Source organism: Apteryx rowi, unplaced genomic scaffold (assembly GCF_003343035.1).
Source record: "Apteryx rowi isolate R43461 unplaced genomic scaffold, aptRow1 scaffold_20, whole genome shotgun sequence".
Taxonomy (NCBI): Eukaryota; Metazoa; Chordata; class Aves; order Apterygiformes; family Apterygidae; genus Apteryx; species Apteryx rowi.
Window position 1 is genome coordinate 1,083,489 of NW_020448308.1, and position 14,694 is coordinate 1,098,182.

Sequence of the window (14,694 nt, forward strand, 5' to 3'; positions counted from 1 at the left end):
GCAAAGGATGCTGTACTACTTGTACTGAAGCAACTTTTGCTCCAGATACTTTCAGACATAAATCTGCAAAACTATTCAGGTATACGAAGAAGCATGAAGTGCAACAAGCAGGTTCAATTCAAATAATCTCAGGGAAACGCATGCAGCTGCATCCTGACAATGTTTGAATGTTACATTGGAAAACGAAACAAAAATGCAATAGGTGCATAGATACAGGAAAATAATCATAAAGAATTATGACTTTTGTGACACAACCTGTTTATATCTTAGGCACCTAACAAATCAACAGACATGTTGGGCAAGCGCAGCTCAATCCTCTATGCTGCTCGAAGACCTAAGTGCCCTCTTTACAGTTCTGGTCCACTAAAGCTTGTTAGTTACTTCCATTTATACTGGTTTTGGAAGAAGTTCTTAAAAGCACTGTATAGATCACATACACCCCCTGCAAACAAAGAGATTAACTGATCAAAACACCCTAACTGACAACAGGCTTTTCCCTGGATGTTTATAATCCTTATTTGAAATACAGCATATAACTGTTGAACTGGAATAAAAACACAATGCAAAGACTAAAGTGGCAAAACTCACTACAGGAAGGAAGTTAGTGCACATACAGTCAAATTAAAAATGTCAATTTATGAACGGTTGTAGCAAAACCATGGGAGTCAAAGATCCTTTCCACTTTCTGGAAAATGCTGTCATGCCTGAATGTGCAGGATACACAACCTCAAGAAAGCTCTGCACAGTGAACTGCGATTACTGTATACTTCTAGCATAATTCTCTCAGGTTGGGAGCATTACAGCTCCATCTATTTTTTAACCATCTTTTGCAATCCAGCCTGAAGCCTTGCAGGAGGGGACCTGTCCTCTCTGTAAGTCACACCCTCTACCTTAAAAGGAAATATCTAACTGCATATGTTCCTTCTGCTGAAAATGAGATGCAGCAGATCCAACATAGATGCTAACGTGGCCTTCCAATGTTACCCATGTGGATGCAACAGCTTGATAGCACAGAACAGTCTTGCTTTTGCCAAGTGCCTAAAAGTTTTACTGTTACCACCACCCAGAACTGAGCAGTAAACACGGAAACGACAAGTCCCGTGAATAGGGAAGCAGGTGCACAACTGAGCAAATGGTGTTTCCTGGTGCAGGAAACGTTCTTCTGAAACATAAGAAAACTTGAACAGTTTCAAAGACAGCAGGCTTGTTTCTCATTGAGATTTTCATGTATTTTCATGGTTTCATTAAAGCTTACTTAAAAAATTAAACAGTCTTTGGATCTCTAGAATAAAGTATGCTAAGTGTACTCCATTTAAAAATTTGTGTAAGGAAAAACAGTACAGAAAGATCCATTTTGTATAGATTTTTATGTGTGTGTAAAACACTGGATTGTGTGTGTGTGTGTGTAAAATATATGTAATTAGATGCATGTACACACACATTCAGCTTGCTGTCAGCAGGAGGATAGCTTATTATACGCGTCACTTCACTACGTCAGCAGCCTTACTTTCAGGTGGTGCTCAAGGCAACAACCAAATACTCAGAAGAAAAACTCCACTCTCTGGCTTGATGCTACAGAAGAAGAAATTTCTAAAGAACTCTGAAGAGTCTAGCCAAAGTCATACATACATGCATAAATATAGAAGTAGCTATACCAGACCATTATAGTTTCTTTACTGAATCCCAGTCCTACCATCAAGCCTACCTGCAAGAAATAATACTGAATTTAATCCCAGCTTTCAAACTCCAGTATGTATTAAAAGCTGATAAACGAATACTTTTTGCAACCTACCCTGATTTTTCACCTCAGCGAATTCCTTATTGTACTCCTCTAGAGTTTCCCTAAGTTTCTGGTTCTCTGTTTCAATATCGTGCATACGCTGAACCTTCAGCTGAAGCTGCTGTCCTAAATCCAAGGCTGGAACCGGATCTGAAAAAGAAGCAATGAAATGAAATGTAAGGTAACAGCAATACCTCTAGGACCCAAGCAGTTCAGAGCACGCGTCCTTTTTTCTCTAGTACTATCCAGTTTAGGTGACAGCAAGGTGTCACTTCAATTTACTTTTCCTATATGTTCCTCGCCTCATATCCTACATACTTCCAAAAAAATATAGATAGTTCATTATATCTACATTACTCTTTAAATCAGGGAGCACCCACTAGCCCCAAGTATTTCCCCCGGGCAGCTTGCAAGTGACTCCAACTCGCTGCACAGCTGAAAGCAGATTGCAAGGAGAGGAAGGAGAGCAGAGCTAGCATGAGCATGGCCTTCATTAGCTCCAGTATGGGGCACAGGGACTCAGCTGTGCACCGTTACTATAAAATCAGCTCTCCGTTACCCAGAGTATGGCTGTGCCTTGCACGAGCTTCCAGCCTTTGAAGGGGGCCGGGGGGAACGTGGTCCCTTCACATATAGGACTTGGCTCCTCCTTAGCCAAGTGCTAAAAAGCATCTTCAAAGCAACAGCGTATTTTGACAGCATCATAAAAACGATGCTAAGGCAGGCGGCAGCCTCAAGTTTCAAATTTTTGTTTTCAAAACAAGAACACTTGGGGGAAAAAAGCAATCCAATCTGTACCTCTCACCAGTAGCTAGCGTCCCTTAAATACCTCCACTCCTGCAGAAGTGAATTTCTCAAGAAAATTGCACCCTTCTGCGCAGCTGAGCACTAAAAGGTTATTTGATTATGGAGAACTGCAGTATTTTTTCAAATTGACAGATCAGTAATAAAAGAAAGTGCTGGGTGAATTTAACTGATTCCATGAAGCTTAGATTTCATGCCTCTTATTCGTGATTTTTCTTACACTATTAATTCCATAAAAAATAGAAATTATTTTATATGTTCACAGTATCAATTCCATGACGTTCCCTTCTGCTAAAGAGAGTCCTTAGAATACACCTGACACACATGCACGCATGATTTATCCTGGGATTTCTTCCCAGTCAGAACAGGAAAATGTTGGAGTCCAACGGACTTATAAAAGATTATTGAATACATTTCTGTTATGGGCGCCAGCATCTCTTGTGAAACGGCTGCAAAGATTTAGTCTCTTGTTGAGGAATGCTAAACACCAAACTCAGTGGATCAACAACAGTATATATTAGGGAGTTCACTTAATTTTCAACCACCACAGTCATTAATTTTTCAGACCACCCTCAGTCTCTGGAAACACATAATAAGTCTATTGTACCTCCGTTAACACATTAAGCATGAGCCTGTGTGTTTTTTCAATATGCCAGCGTTGTTTCATAGTTTATAAAAGAATAGCGCTGGCTTATGTTGAACTCGGAGACATTATAAGTAGCAGTCTGCTGCATTTTGTTACTTGGTTTCTTCAACAGCTTATGGCATTACCCTGTTCATAATACAAAATCTAGGTTGCTTGTCATCTGTTCTCTGTACATACATAGTTTATGACTACATAGCTTTTTCATTTATGCTTTTTAGGCCAAATACTTTTCGTTATTATTATCTGCATTAAAATATTTATAATAAATCAAACTTAAAATGTTATTGTGGCAGAGACAGGGGGTACAGGTAAGGAATTAAATATAAAGTTTAAGTCACAGCAGTAGCAGGAGCTAAAAGTCCCTACAATATTTATGTATGGTCCAATTAAGGTACAGGCTGTCACATCAACCTTCTCCCATGGAGGTCTGCCAGCCTCCACCCAGAAGGACCGTTCTGCCACACTTCTGCAGCTCAGCCTTTCTCTGAAGGAGCTCGCCCAGAACATTCATCTGCTGAACGTGAAGAAAGGTTGGATTGTCTCAATCTATCTGCCTTAAATCGCCATAGGAACCTCAAAGTATATCAAACAGGAATCTAAAGCTTCAGCTATGATATCTCTATAAAACAGTGTTAAAATGCCATGATGAAAGAAATGGTATTCTGCAAAACTGTGGCTGCACTTTTTTTTTTTTTTAACGCGTCCATTGTAAAAAGTCAGGACATCCACAAGACTTATATTGTTCTAAATACACAAGACTTGTAATATTTAAATTACCAGGATTGTAAGTAAAAAATAACATGGGCATTATAAAGTGAATAATGACTAAACCTTTAGTCAAATTTGCAATCCCTGAGAAGCTTTAGGTTCAAAATGAAAATGCTTGCAATCTCATAATTATTCATCAGGACATGTATATTTAATTTAGCTCTATTAAAGGTTAATGTTCAAGTAGCAAAACAGTGGCAGGACAAACAAAATGTAAAAACAGTCTCCGTGCATTAAACTTCAAACTTTACTAGAGCCTATTTGAAGGACTAATGGCCTGCAGCCACTACATAGTGCTTAAGGACATGTTAAAAAAAAGCATGGCTGAAGCACCTCTTAGACTTAATTTTTACAAACTGCATTAAAGAAAACTAATCACTGCATGACAATAAAATGACCAAGACACTTTGGCCAGAGACACAAATGATTCATTTTTGGATGCCCAGAAATGAACCCCAACATGCTCTTTAATCTCAAAAACTAAAAAGCTCTGATTTTTGTATTTATAAACACCAATTAATCTGAGACCAGTATAAACCTTACAGTCAGAGTGACTTTTTCTTACCTGAGTGGAGTGGATTTAAAAATAAGTAAAACTACTCTCTCCTTTCCAACATATGCATGCATGAAAAAGCATACCTTTTTATATTAACCAGACTTACAAAGTGTGTTTCATGTCATTTAACAGGAGGTCACTGCATTTTTAAACAAGCAATGGACCAAAACTTTCAATTCATTACACAAACAACAGGCATACACATTTCCAAAAAAAAAATCAAATGGCAATAGCACAGGGAAAACAGCAAAAAAGAAAATGCCTCTTCTGTAATCTCTAAAGGAGGAAAATCATCTTAATTAACACTAAAATGTGGAAAAATTCATTGCAAATTGTTCTCGGGGTTTGAATCTTCTCTAGCTTGCAGAAGCTCATGTTCCCTGCTAGGCACAGGACAAGCACGAAGTGAGAAAGGAGGCAAAGGAGTCTCATCCAAATCCTACAAAGGTGTCCAGCAAAATCACTGCTGCCTGGCAGAAGTCAGTGGAGAGGTGCGTTTTTACACCGAACTCTGCAAATCTGTTACTAGCTCTTCCTATTCTGTCCTCGCCTCCTCATCCGCTCGCTGCACCCGCAGGCTGGAGCCCTTCGCGCCTGGCGTCCGCACGCTGCCCAGCGGACGGGGCTTCCTCCGCGCTGCCGTGGCAGGAAAACCTGCCGCGTTTCGGGGTCGGCGGCTGCAAAGCAGAGCCGGAGAACCAATTCCGGGCTGCAGCGTGTGCACGCAAACGACAGGCTTTGGGAACAGTTTTAAAAGAAACGCAAGGACGGATCTCACCAAAACGGCGCGTTACCCTACTCGCCGGCGGTGACACCGCGCCACCTGCGATGGCGAGCACGAGCGTGACCTCCAACGCGAGCCCAACCCGGAGCGGGCAAGCGTCTCAATCGCACTTGGTGGGGGAACATCCCCCCCCACCACCTTCTTCGCACGTTCAGGGAGCTGGAAAAAGACCGAGGTCTTCGCAATCCGGTAGGAGCGCTTCCAGAGCGCGCTGCGGGCAGGGGGCCTCCCCCGTCATTAGGCAGCGGCGAACGCGGCCCCGCACGGCGCCCGCGCTGACATCACGGCCCGCGCGCCCCTGCGCGCCCCCCCTGCAATCATGCGATTACATAATTAACCCAGCTGTCTCATTAAGAAAATCAACTGGAATTCAGGGCGTAATTAGTCATGCAGCAATTAGCATGCTGATGAGCAACTGATGAAAAGCGGTGTAGATAGCGGGTATGCCGGGACCACCCTCGTTATTTAAAAAGAGGGGGGGAACCCCCCCCCCCCACCTCGGCTCGGCTCGGCGAGGAAGAAGATGGGTCCTGAAAGCACCCGCTCCGAACCGCGCTGCTGGAGCCGGGTTGGGTTGGGAAGGCAAAACCACGTCGCCAGCCGAAGGGAAAAAACAAAAGTTCTCCCTCCCTGACAGATCCGGCTTGTTTAAAACGACTGTTTTAACCTGCTAAGGAACAGGCAGAGACCGACGGCGAGACAGGCCGCCCAAGTAAATTTTGCCAAACGAAGTGGAAAAAACGTGTCATTGTTTAAATGTACAATTTACACAGCACTGGCCAATTACCCTCAAAAAAATACATATATATATATATTTTTTTTTTAATAAAAACACTGCGGAGAGCTGCTCAGTTGGAAATTTCCACAGGCAAACCGCTTGCGAAACGGTACCTGAGCAGGGCGGCCGCCGTGGGCCGAGCGCCGCAGCACTGCCCAGGCCGCCGCTCTGCCGAGGACGCGCTGCAGCAGCAGCGTTCGGCGGCTCCGGCTCGGCCGCGTGAAGTCCCAGGCTGCGCCGCTTTGTTTATGCGCAAAATGTGCATAAGCATCTAGCAACGCGTTCATCCGATATCTTAAAATAGAGCGCCCGGAGAGACTTTTCCAAAACAAAAGACTTTCCCTAAATCCCCTCCTCCCTCCTCATTACAGGCCTGTGACACTGCAAACAGTAAGAAAGCAAGTTATGAAACAGTGCCAGAACTACAGGGGCAATTAATATTTTATATCGCTGGTAACGCGCTTCCTAAGGTTTGGATCTAAAAATAATCCATCGCAGGCAACGCACGTCTTTCAAAAATACTGCATTTTTGTTGCCTAAACCGTGCCGTTAGTAAAGCTTTCTTAGCGATCGCTCTCAAGAAACGCCCACACAAAATGATAAGGAAGGGGGGAAAAAACCTTCCGTAACGCAAGTTTGTTACATGGAATTGTATTTTTTAAAAAAAGCCAGCACCGAAACTCTGCTATGTCACAAGGCCACAGAAGTTTTTGACTTTTTAAAGGCGACGTCAGGCAGCCCTTTCAGCCCGCGCTCTGCGCTGAGCACCTCTTTTGGGGAGCCGTTTGGGGGGTTGCAAGCGGCAAGAGCAGCAAGCGGCACTAGCTTTTGATGCAGTAAGGGCTTTCTTGGGAGGCTGCGTATCTGAAAATAACCCGAAAATGTGTTTTAGAAAAAATAATAATTACACTGTCGCTTTTGAATATTCAAACACCTCACAGCATACTTAATTAATTCATTAATTATTCCCCAGAAATTTCAGGGGTAAATTGAAATAGCCTAGAGAGACTGAGACAAAGATTTTGTGGAATAAATGATAGCTTGCCTCCTTTTCCCCCATGACTCCGTTAGCCCAGGGACACGCGAGTTATAGCCGTAATTCTGCTTGAAACAAGCTCATCATCTCTCCAGCTCCTCACTTTACAAAAAAGCATGAAAAGGTTCTTCCTTCAAAGAAGGAAAGTATCTTTCTCCCTTTCATTTTTCCCACGTTTTTAAAGCATTCTCCTGCCCCTCCTGCCGTTAGGACATTTTGTAAAAAGGGCCGTACTAGGGATTCAAAGTGCCCGCAAGAGGGTGAGGAACTCTCTCTTTTTTTTCTTTTTTTAAACCAGAATCCCAAATTCTGCAGCCCTCTGAAAGCATTCAAGCAGCCAAAGCAGCTCTGACGCAACGCCGTCGTGCAGGTATGGGGGAACAGCCAGCTTTGCTCCCTGCGGCAGCGCTCCCCATCACTCGCGGGGTAGAGCAGAACGGCGCGAGGTGGGATACGGATACGGCCAGCTGAACCACAGCCACGCGGATTCCTTGGCCAGAAGGCAGCTCTAGATCTTGTGGGCCCTTATTTACAAACATCTTTTATTCCTCTACCAATTCTGGAATGGCTAGTGCTGCTGCTTGCTGCTGCTGCAAAAGATGCTCTGGCCCTGCCCGACTCTAGTAGCCAAAAAAAGTCAAATTAGGCAGGGTAAATTATCGTTTCCTTAACGAAATGCACTGCAGTTCCCTTTACTTTTGAAGAAGCAACCAAAATAAATCTTCAGAAAAAGTTTTAATATTAAAAGCAAGGTATGCATAATGGGCAATGCAATATTTTATAAGTTTTTGGGGAATAGTATATGCCAGCCCAAAAAGGACCTAGTGAGTTACAAGAAAAACTGCATTTTGAGAAACTCAAAATGTTTCAATTTCAATTCTAATATTCTAGCAATGGCTGACGACATTTAAATTAACTGCTTGCAGACCAAGCTCAATGAAAAGCAAAAGACAGTTTTAGAAAAGCACTCTTACTCTGAAAGTTTCATTTCTGCTACTTTGAAACTATAAAAAGAAATATGAACTCTCCACTGTATTTGAAAGCATTTCAGCCACCACCATCCCTTCTTTCTCCTAAAAGCTTCTGAATATATGTAGCATTAAACACTCAGACACTGGGGGTTATTCTAATGCCAGTTACTCCTGCAACGGAGCGAGGGAAAAGCCCAATATTCCCCATGGCACGTGCTATCAGCAGCCTCTTTCGCTCTGAATATCCCGCACTGCTCGAGTCACCAGGGTTCGGGTTGCTCGAACTCCAGGCCCTGAGGCAACATGTTTCAAAGGGTGCTGCGGCTGTCACCACCGGTGACATTACCTGTGCCCTCAGGGATAGCCTCTCTCCTATACGGCCAGTTATTCCTGCTGCTCTTCATTGCATCCTCACCCTTACACGCACCTCCTCTCTTCCCACTGTGCCAGCAGCCTACCAAGTACAACAGGGCTGGACAACCACACAATATATTTTTTTAAAGCTTTAGGAACATTTTCCTTCTGATATTTATCCACTTTTTGCAAAGGAATTTATCCAATTATTAATTCAGCAAGATAAAATAAAAAGAAAAAAACCCATAATCTGGCATTAAAGTCAGCCAGCTCAATCTCAAGCCATGCTTTCAGGTAACAAAGATGTTATTAGCTACCCTGCCACCAGTTTCAAAACAGGAGGATACAGTGAAGGAATACCAAAGATTAGGATTGGCCACAACTTTGCATATCATCTGAAAATACCTATGCCGAACGCTGACAGTGCACCGCAGCGGCATGTGTTCGCCCAGCGCAGCTGCACAACTGCATTTCCCGCTGCGTCTCTACGAGGCCGAGCACAGCCCTCGAAGACCGGGTGACTGTCTTCCGACGGGATGCAGTCCCAAGCTCAGCCAGCTCCTGCACCCACGTGGGTTTATCGCTTTTTACTCTTCCAAGTACTAACTAGGCTCAACTTTCAGATTTCAATTTTATCAGATTGTCAGGTAGGTTTGGAGAGACACCCTGCTTCTCTGCTTAAGAGGGTGCAGGAACTACTGGTGTCCGCCAGCAAGCGTCCTGCTCCCTTTCCTCCTAGCGCTCCTCCCTGCCACACCGATTTCTGTTTTCCCGGTCAGGTTAAGAGGCACTTGGTATCAATATTCATTTATTTCCATTGTAAAGTTAGGGACAGCAAAAATATAGGCCCTTTCGCTTTATGCTTCTATCATGAGTTTTATTTAAACATATTTTATTTGGAAAGGAATGCCCATTTTGACACATATGATTGTCCATCAGCTCAGGAACTGCTTAAGATTGGTCACACTGTATGTACCTGCTGAAAGCATCTCTCAGAAATCGTCCATGCTCATCAATCCTGACAGGCTACAAACTCAGGGTATCCTCTAACCTGACCTTGCTCTTCGCACGGGCTCTTCCCAAGTGATTAACAATTAGCCCAACTACAAGTACTCTGAGAATTAACTTTTTCCAATCTGTTTTTAGTATTCTACTTCAGGACATGCTTAACGTCTTCCCTTAGCAGGGAACTGCTTCTCATTTGCACCTCTTCACATCTTTCCTAAATTCACATTCAAGCAGCTCTCCTCTACCGGCACAAAGGGCTCCGCGGTTGGGCTGCAACTGAAGCAAATAGTGCAACTTTCTGGACATTTGGATATGCAAAAGTCTATACATACTTCCTCCTACCTGGGTTAGCATTAATGTCTATGCTTTCTGTTTAATATTTCACTTTACAAAAAAATAAACAAGCCACATAACATAAATAAATACAACAACCTCATAAATATTAACCCTTTTCAACATAAGCAAAAGATGACTTATCTGAAAAACCTCAAACCTGTTTTTTTTTTTTTTTTTTAATATCACCTGTAACATCACAACACTGCCCAAACCTACTTTTAAAATGGAAGTCTTCTCTTAGCCCGACTAGCAAGGGAAGTCCGGAGAGCTGCTAAATTGTAAGTAAGCCACAGGCAAATGGAGGCTCAGCAGCGAGCGCCGCATCCCCCTGCGCCGTTAGCGTTAGCTCCCGAGCAAAGAACGACGCTCTCGTTACGCGTGAGAAACAGATCTTCATTTCTGCCTGCAGGAATAATTCCCTAACACTTACTCTAACCGATCACTGGCGTTAAAAGAATTTTGTCCTGGCTCAGCTAAGTCTCGCCTGCAGCCGGTGCGGTGGAAGGGCAAGGCCCACGGGCGGCCGGGCGCGCGCGAGGCCGAGCTGGGGTCGCACGCAAGGGCAAGGCGACACGGCGCGACGGGACGCTGCCGGCAGCTCTCGCCCCGCGGAGCTCACCGTGCCCTGAGCGGCTCCGGGGGTGCCAAACGCCGAGGGAAGGGGCAGAGCCGCGCCGGGGGCGGCAGAGGGAGGGGGCGGCCGCGGAGCCGACCCCGGCTGCCGGCTCTTCCCTGGGCTCCAGGCGGCGACAGGGAGACCTTTAACCTTTACTTGAACATTACAGTGAAGTTTGTTAAAAAAATATATATATTTAAGTAGTGAACACCGTTCCTTTTTAAAAGAAAAATATTTAATTTTTGATATTTTTAACATTTCACATTTTTCTCTTACAGCTTTAGAAAGCCAGAGTTATAAATACAATATTTCTGCAGGGAAACACTTCTAAGCTCTGCTCCTCCAAACACTTACAAAACAGGGCTCCAATTTCACTCGAAGTGTTTGCAAGATTAAGACCCTAAAAGCCAAGGGTGCTAACACAACACACTTAACTTTATAAAATTAGACAAAAAGAAATCCTGTACAGAAGGAAGAAAGCTTCCTCAAAATAAAGACACAACTCCCTTTGCTTCAAAATAAATACATTCACATTATTTTTAAAGGTAAGTTGTGACAGCCTTGTTGATTAGTGCAATTCATGTAGCAGCATTCACTTTTCTCTAGATCTCTACTGCATACTGAAAATAGGCAATTAAATGAGAAAATTAATTCCATTAATTAAAAATGTTCAGTCTCAAGCAAGACAGAATGATTTGAGTGAGAATTAAAGCTGTATAAATGTACATAAACCACAATATTTTCTGCGATACGTGCCTTCCTTTAGGAAGGATAAATTTTCCAGCACAAACCAATGACAATGCTATTCTAAAACTAATGCAAAAATGGAGAGATATACTGAAAGGTCTACTTTATCTTTTAAGGAAAATAACATCTGATGTATACAGGAATATTTACAAGTAAAACACCGCCCTTGACACAAATTCTTTCCTGTTGAGCCTGAGTGAAAAATCTGCTCAACTCAGGAAAGAAAATCGTTAAAGTTAGCTGAATCCATAAAGCACCGTAGCTGGGGTTTCAATACAGATAATTTTATAGCAAAATTAAAATAGAAGCCCTTTTTAATTATATAAAGTGTGCACATTATCACTGACGAGAGGAATACACACTTTCCTCAAGAACCATAAAATTGGCTGCTGGGAATTAGGCATCAGCTGCAATTATTATATAGTCCTATAAAGGATATTGAACGTCTGATAAAATTGCACCCTTGTCGTGTACGGGTGATGTTTAATGTGCTAACTAGCCCCTCTGCGGCATTCCAGCCAGAGCTTTCCCAAAACATCACAGCTCCCTTCTCCCACCAAAAGGAAATCTTCGCTGGATTTTGGAGCTAAAAGCATACCTAGGTATCTGAAATACCAAATGGACAGGTCAGAAGATATGCACACCCCATACTGGCAAAACAACACATCTGATAAATGAATACTGAGATCTTTTTACAAAGGACAGCCCTCCATAGCAGCCTACAAGAGGAGAAAAGCAACGAAACAAGCCCCTCACTGCGTATGCCTAACGCGGCCCTACCCCGGCGTCACAAATACCAGGGCCACATGTTCCTAATCGCTGTTTGCATTTTCATTACTGTATTTGCTGTAAACAGGGCATATTTGTTATGCCTCCATACAGGCACAAGGGCTTGGCTGGTCCTTCCCGTGAGCATCCAGACTTTGCTTTTGAACGCCACCAAAGTGCCTTCGTGCGACTCCGAGGCCTGCAGATATAACAGGAGCCTAAAACCTGTAAATACTTCTAATCCTGCAGACTCCCCCACACTTGCCACTTTGCCATTCCGGAATTTTAACATGGGTAAGAACATCGAAGAACTATTTCTCTAACACGTAACAGAAGGCATGCATAGGGAAAGGCTGGGCAAGAGCGATCGCGGAGCGCGAACGAACGGGTGTAAATTGTGCTCTTGCACAATCCCCTCTCCTGCAAAGGAGTATTGACAACGTTGCTCCCCCAGTTCGGGTGCCGGAGCGTGAGCAGGACACGTGTCCTGTCTTCTCCACCAGGCTCCATCCGCCTCTGCCGCTCAGATTCGCGTGCCTGTGGTGCTGCAAGGCTTCAGAGAAAGCCCCTGCGCAAGGGCATGGGAAGGAGCCCACGCCGGGCTGCTGTTACACTAGTACCCACTAGTGCAAATAAAATGGACCACGAGAGATCAGCTGTCCTCGCCCCCCAAAGCGCAGCAGCGTTAGTACGGACACCTACGAAAGCTTGCAGGCCACAGCTGAAGAACCTGACAATCATCATTTCTGCAGCGATGCTGGTCTAGGACGAGCATGGAAAAGTCTCTGTATCCCTCTAGATATACTGCGCTTAACACAGCGGGTACTGGCCTCTGGGCACTACTCTATTATAAATGTGAGATTTAAAAATACACATATGCTAGTGCTGCCTGGGCATCCGAAAAATGCCAACCTGATAGCCAGTTAAGCTGTAAGCAAAGCATTAAAAGAAATAATTCTGAGTTGAAATGTGCACAGAATGCGCTTCATAAAACGTGAAACAAGTAAAAGCTCATTTGCACTTTGCAGCAAGGACTTAAAAGCCCTTAGAGTATTAATTATACCTCAAATCCTCCTTTGAGATAAGTATTTTGAATATAATATGTATATAGAGAGAGATACTACAGACTTTTTATAAAAGGATAAAATCATACGCAGACATTGCCATGTGTCTACAGCTCAATCAGGGCAGGAGTTGGAAACGAAGACTTGGATTCCTCACTCGCAGTCGTCTTTGGGTGATGTTGCAAAAGGAAACCTCTCTCCAGAAAAAATGCAAAAAACATGCAGAAGAAAAATCAGCTCCCAAAATGTAAAAAGAAATGGCCTGGAGCCTCATGATGCCAGACATAAAGAAAAGTTTAAAACCCATACGTGAAGTGCCTTCGTTTAAAATTTGTGATCACGCTGACACTGAACCGAATTGAAATTTGGTAGTGATCTACCTGGCAGTATCCAAAACGCTTCTCCTTTTCACAACTGAATGGCAACAGAGCACCTGGGCTTTGCAAGTATCTATTGAGGCTTTTTTTACGTGAAGGTAGAAAAAACTATCTCTGTCCTTTAAAACTACAAAGATTGCCTCTTCTTGATGAGACTTCAAGGTGCATCTTCTTTCTCAAAAAATTGTGAACCTTCTTATAAATGAATTATTCAGAATCATACACAGATTATTGTAATAATTAAATATAAAAATGATTCCCACAAAAATTAAAATCTAAACTCAATGAATGGTTTTAAGAGGTGTCATGAAATGGGCCTTACAGTTCATCCTGGCAGAAACAATACTGGAGCGTATTGGTTTCAGAATAAAAAATTACCCATATATCACTTAGCAAAGGTAGAAAAAATTCCCAGTAGCATTCACACCAACAGAAACCAGGAGGTTTTCAGAATAAAGTAACAGTTTGCTTACCTGGAACATCAATTAATCTCTTATACACATTCAAGAAGGCTGCCTCTGCTTCTTTGCTTCTTTTGCCCAACGCGTCAATCTAAAATGGGTGATGAGAAAAGAAGGCTTTAGACTTGTCCCAATAAAAGTCTCATACTGACAGCTATAAAAATAAATGAATACATTTCATAGACATATTTTGTTTTCAATACACATACATTTCCTACAAAATCAGTCAATATCTAAAAAGGGGACCCGAGTCCCTGTGCACAGCTCCTGTAAAAGCAGCCTTATAAGAATATTTCTGGCGTGTTCGTACCAAATGCTCTTTGAAGCCCTGTTTCAGCGCAATGGCAAGCATCAGTATTTTTATGAGCACTGCTGTCTGTTACAAGTCTTAATTTCAATCTTTTTAAAGGGCATAGTTATTTGCAAGACAGGTTCTCTCTTCAGTAACTTTTTCTGGATTTTTTTACCACTTATTAAGCTCTAACACAACAAATGGGAGCAACTGATGTCACCCTCAACCATTACAGCAGCAAATACACTTCCCTCTTATTTCCATCAAGCCCCTCGGAAGACCAAGAAGTGTATTTTTCTGGTACTCGGCGACACTTAATACCAAGCACTTGACAGTCTTCTACTTGCAAAGAAGTTTTCTAGCAAAGCTTGGGCACAGACCCCTAAAGGCTGAACTGTCCCCTAAAGACAGATCCTTGCGGCCAGATCCTGCTCTTGCCATGCAATACTCCGTGCAGGACTAACGTATGAGACTGTGTGCCCAGGTGAGGGGAAATGCTACCTTACGCAGCCCGTTACAGCTTTTCCTCTGAAGCACCATTCGCGAAG

The 14,694-nt window shown here is 43.2% G+C and overlaps 1 protein-coding gene across 1 annotated transcript in view; it reads right to left on the bottom strand.

Moving 5' to 3' along the window:
- CUX1 (cut like homeobox 1) overlaps positions 1–14,694 on the bottom strand; it is a gene marked incomplete at its 5' end in the record, with an annotated part of 245,024 nt that overhangs the window by 105,754 nt on the left and 124,576 nt on the right. Inside the window, 2 exons of the mRNA XM_026063632.1 lie at positions 1,793–1,930; positions 13,867–13,945. Of these exons, the coding sequence (XP_025919417.1) occupies positions 1,793–1,930; positions 13,867–13,945 (217 nt within the window). The remainder of the gene's footprint in view (positions 1–1,792; positions 1,931–13,866; positions 13,946–14,694) is intronic.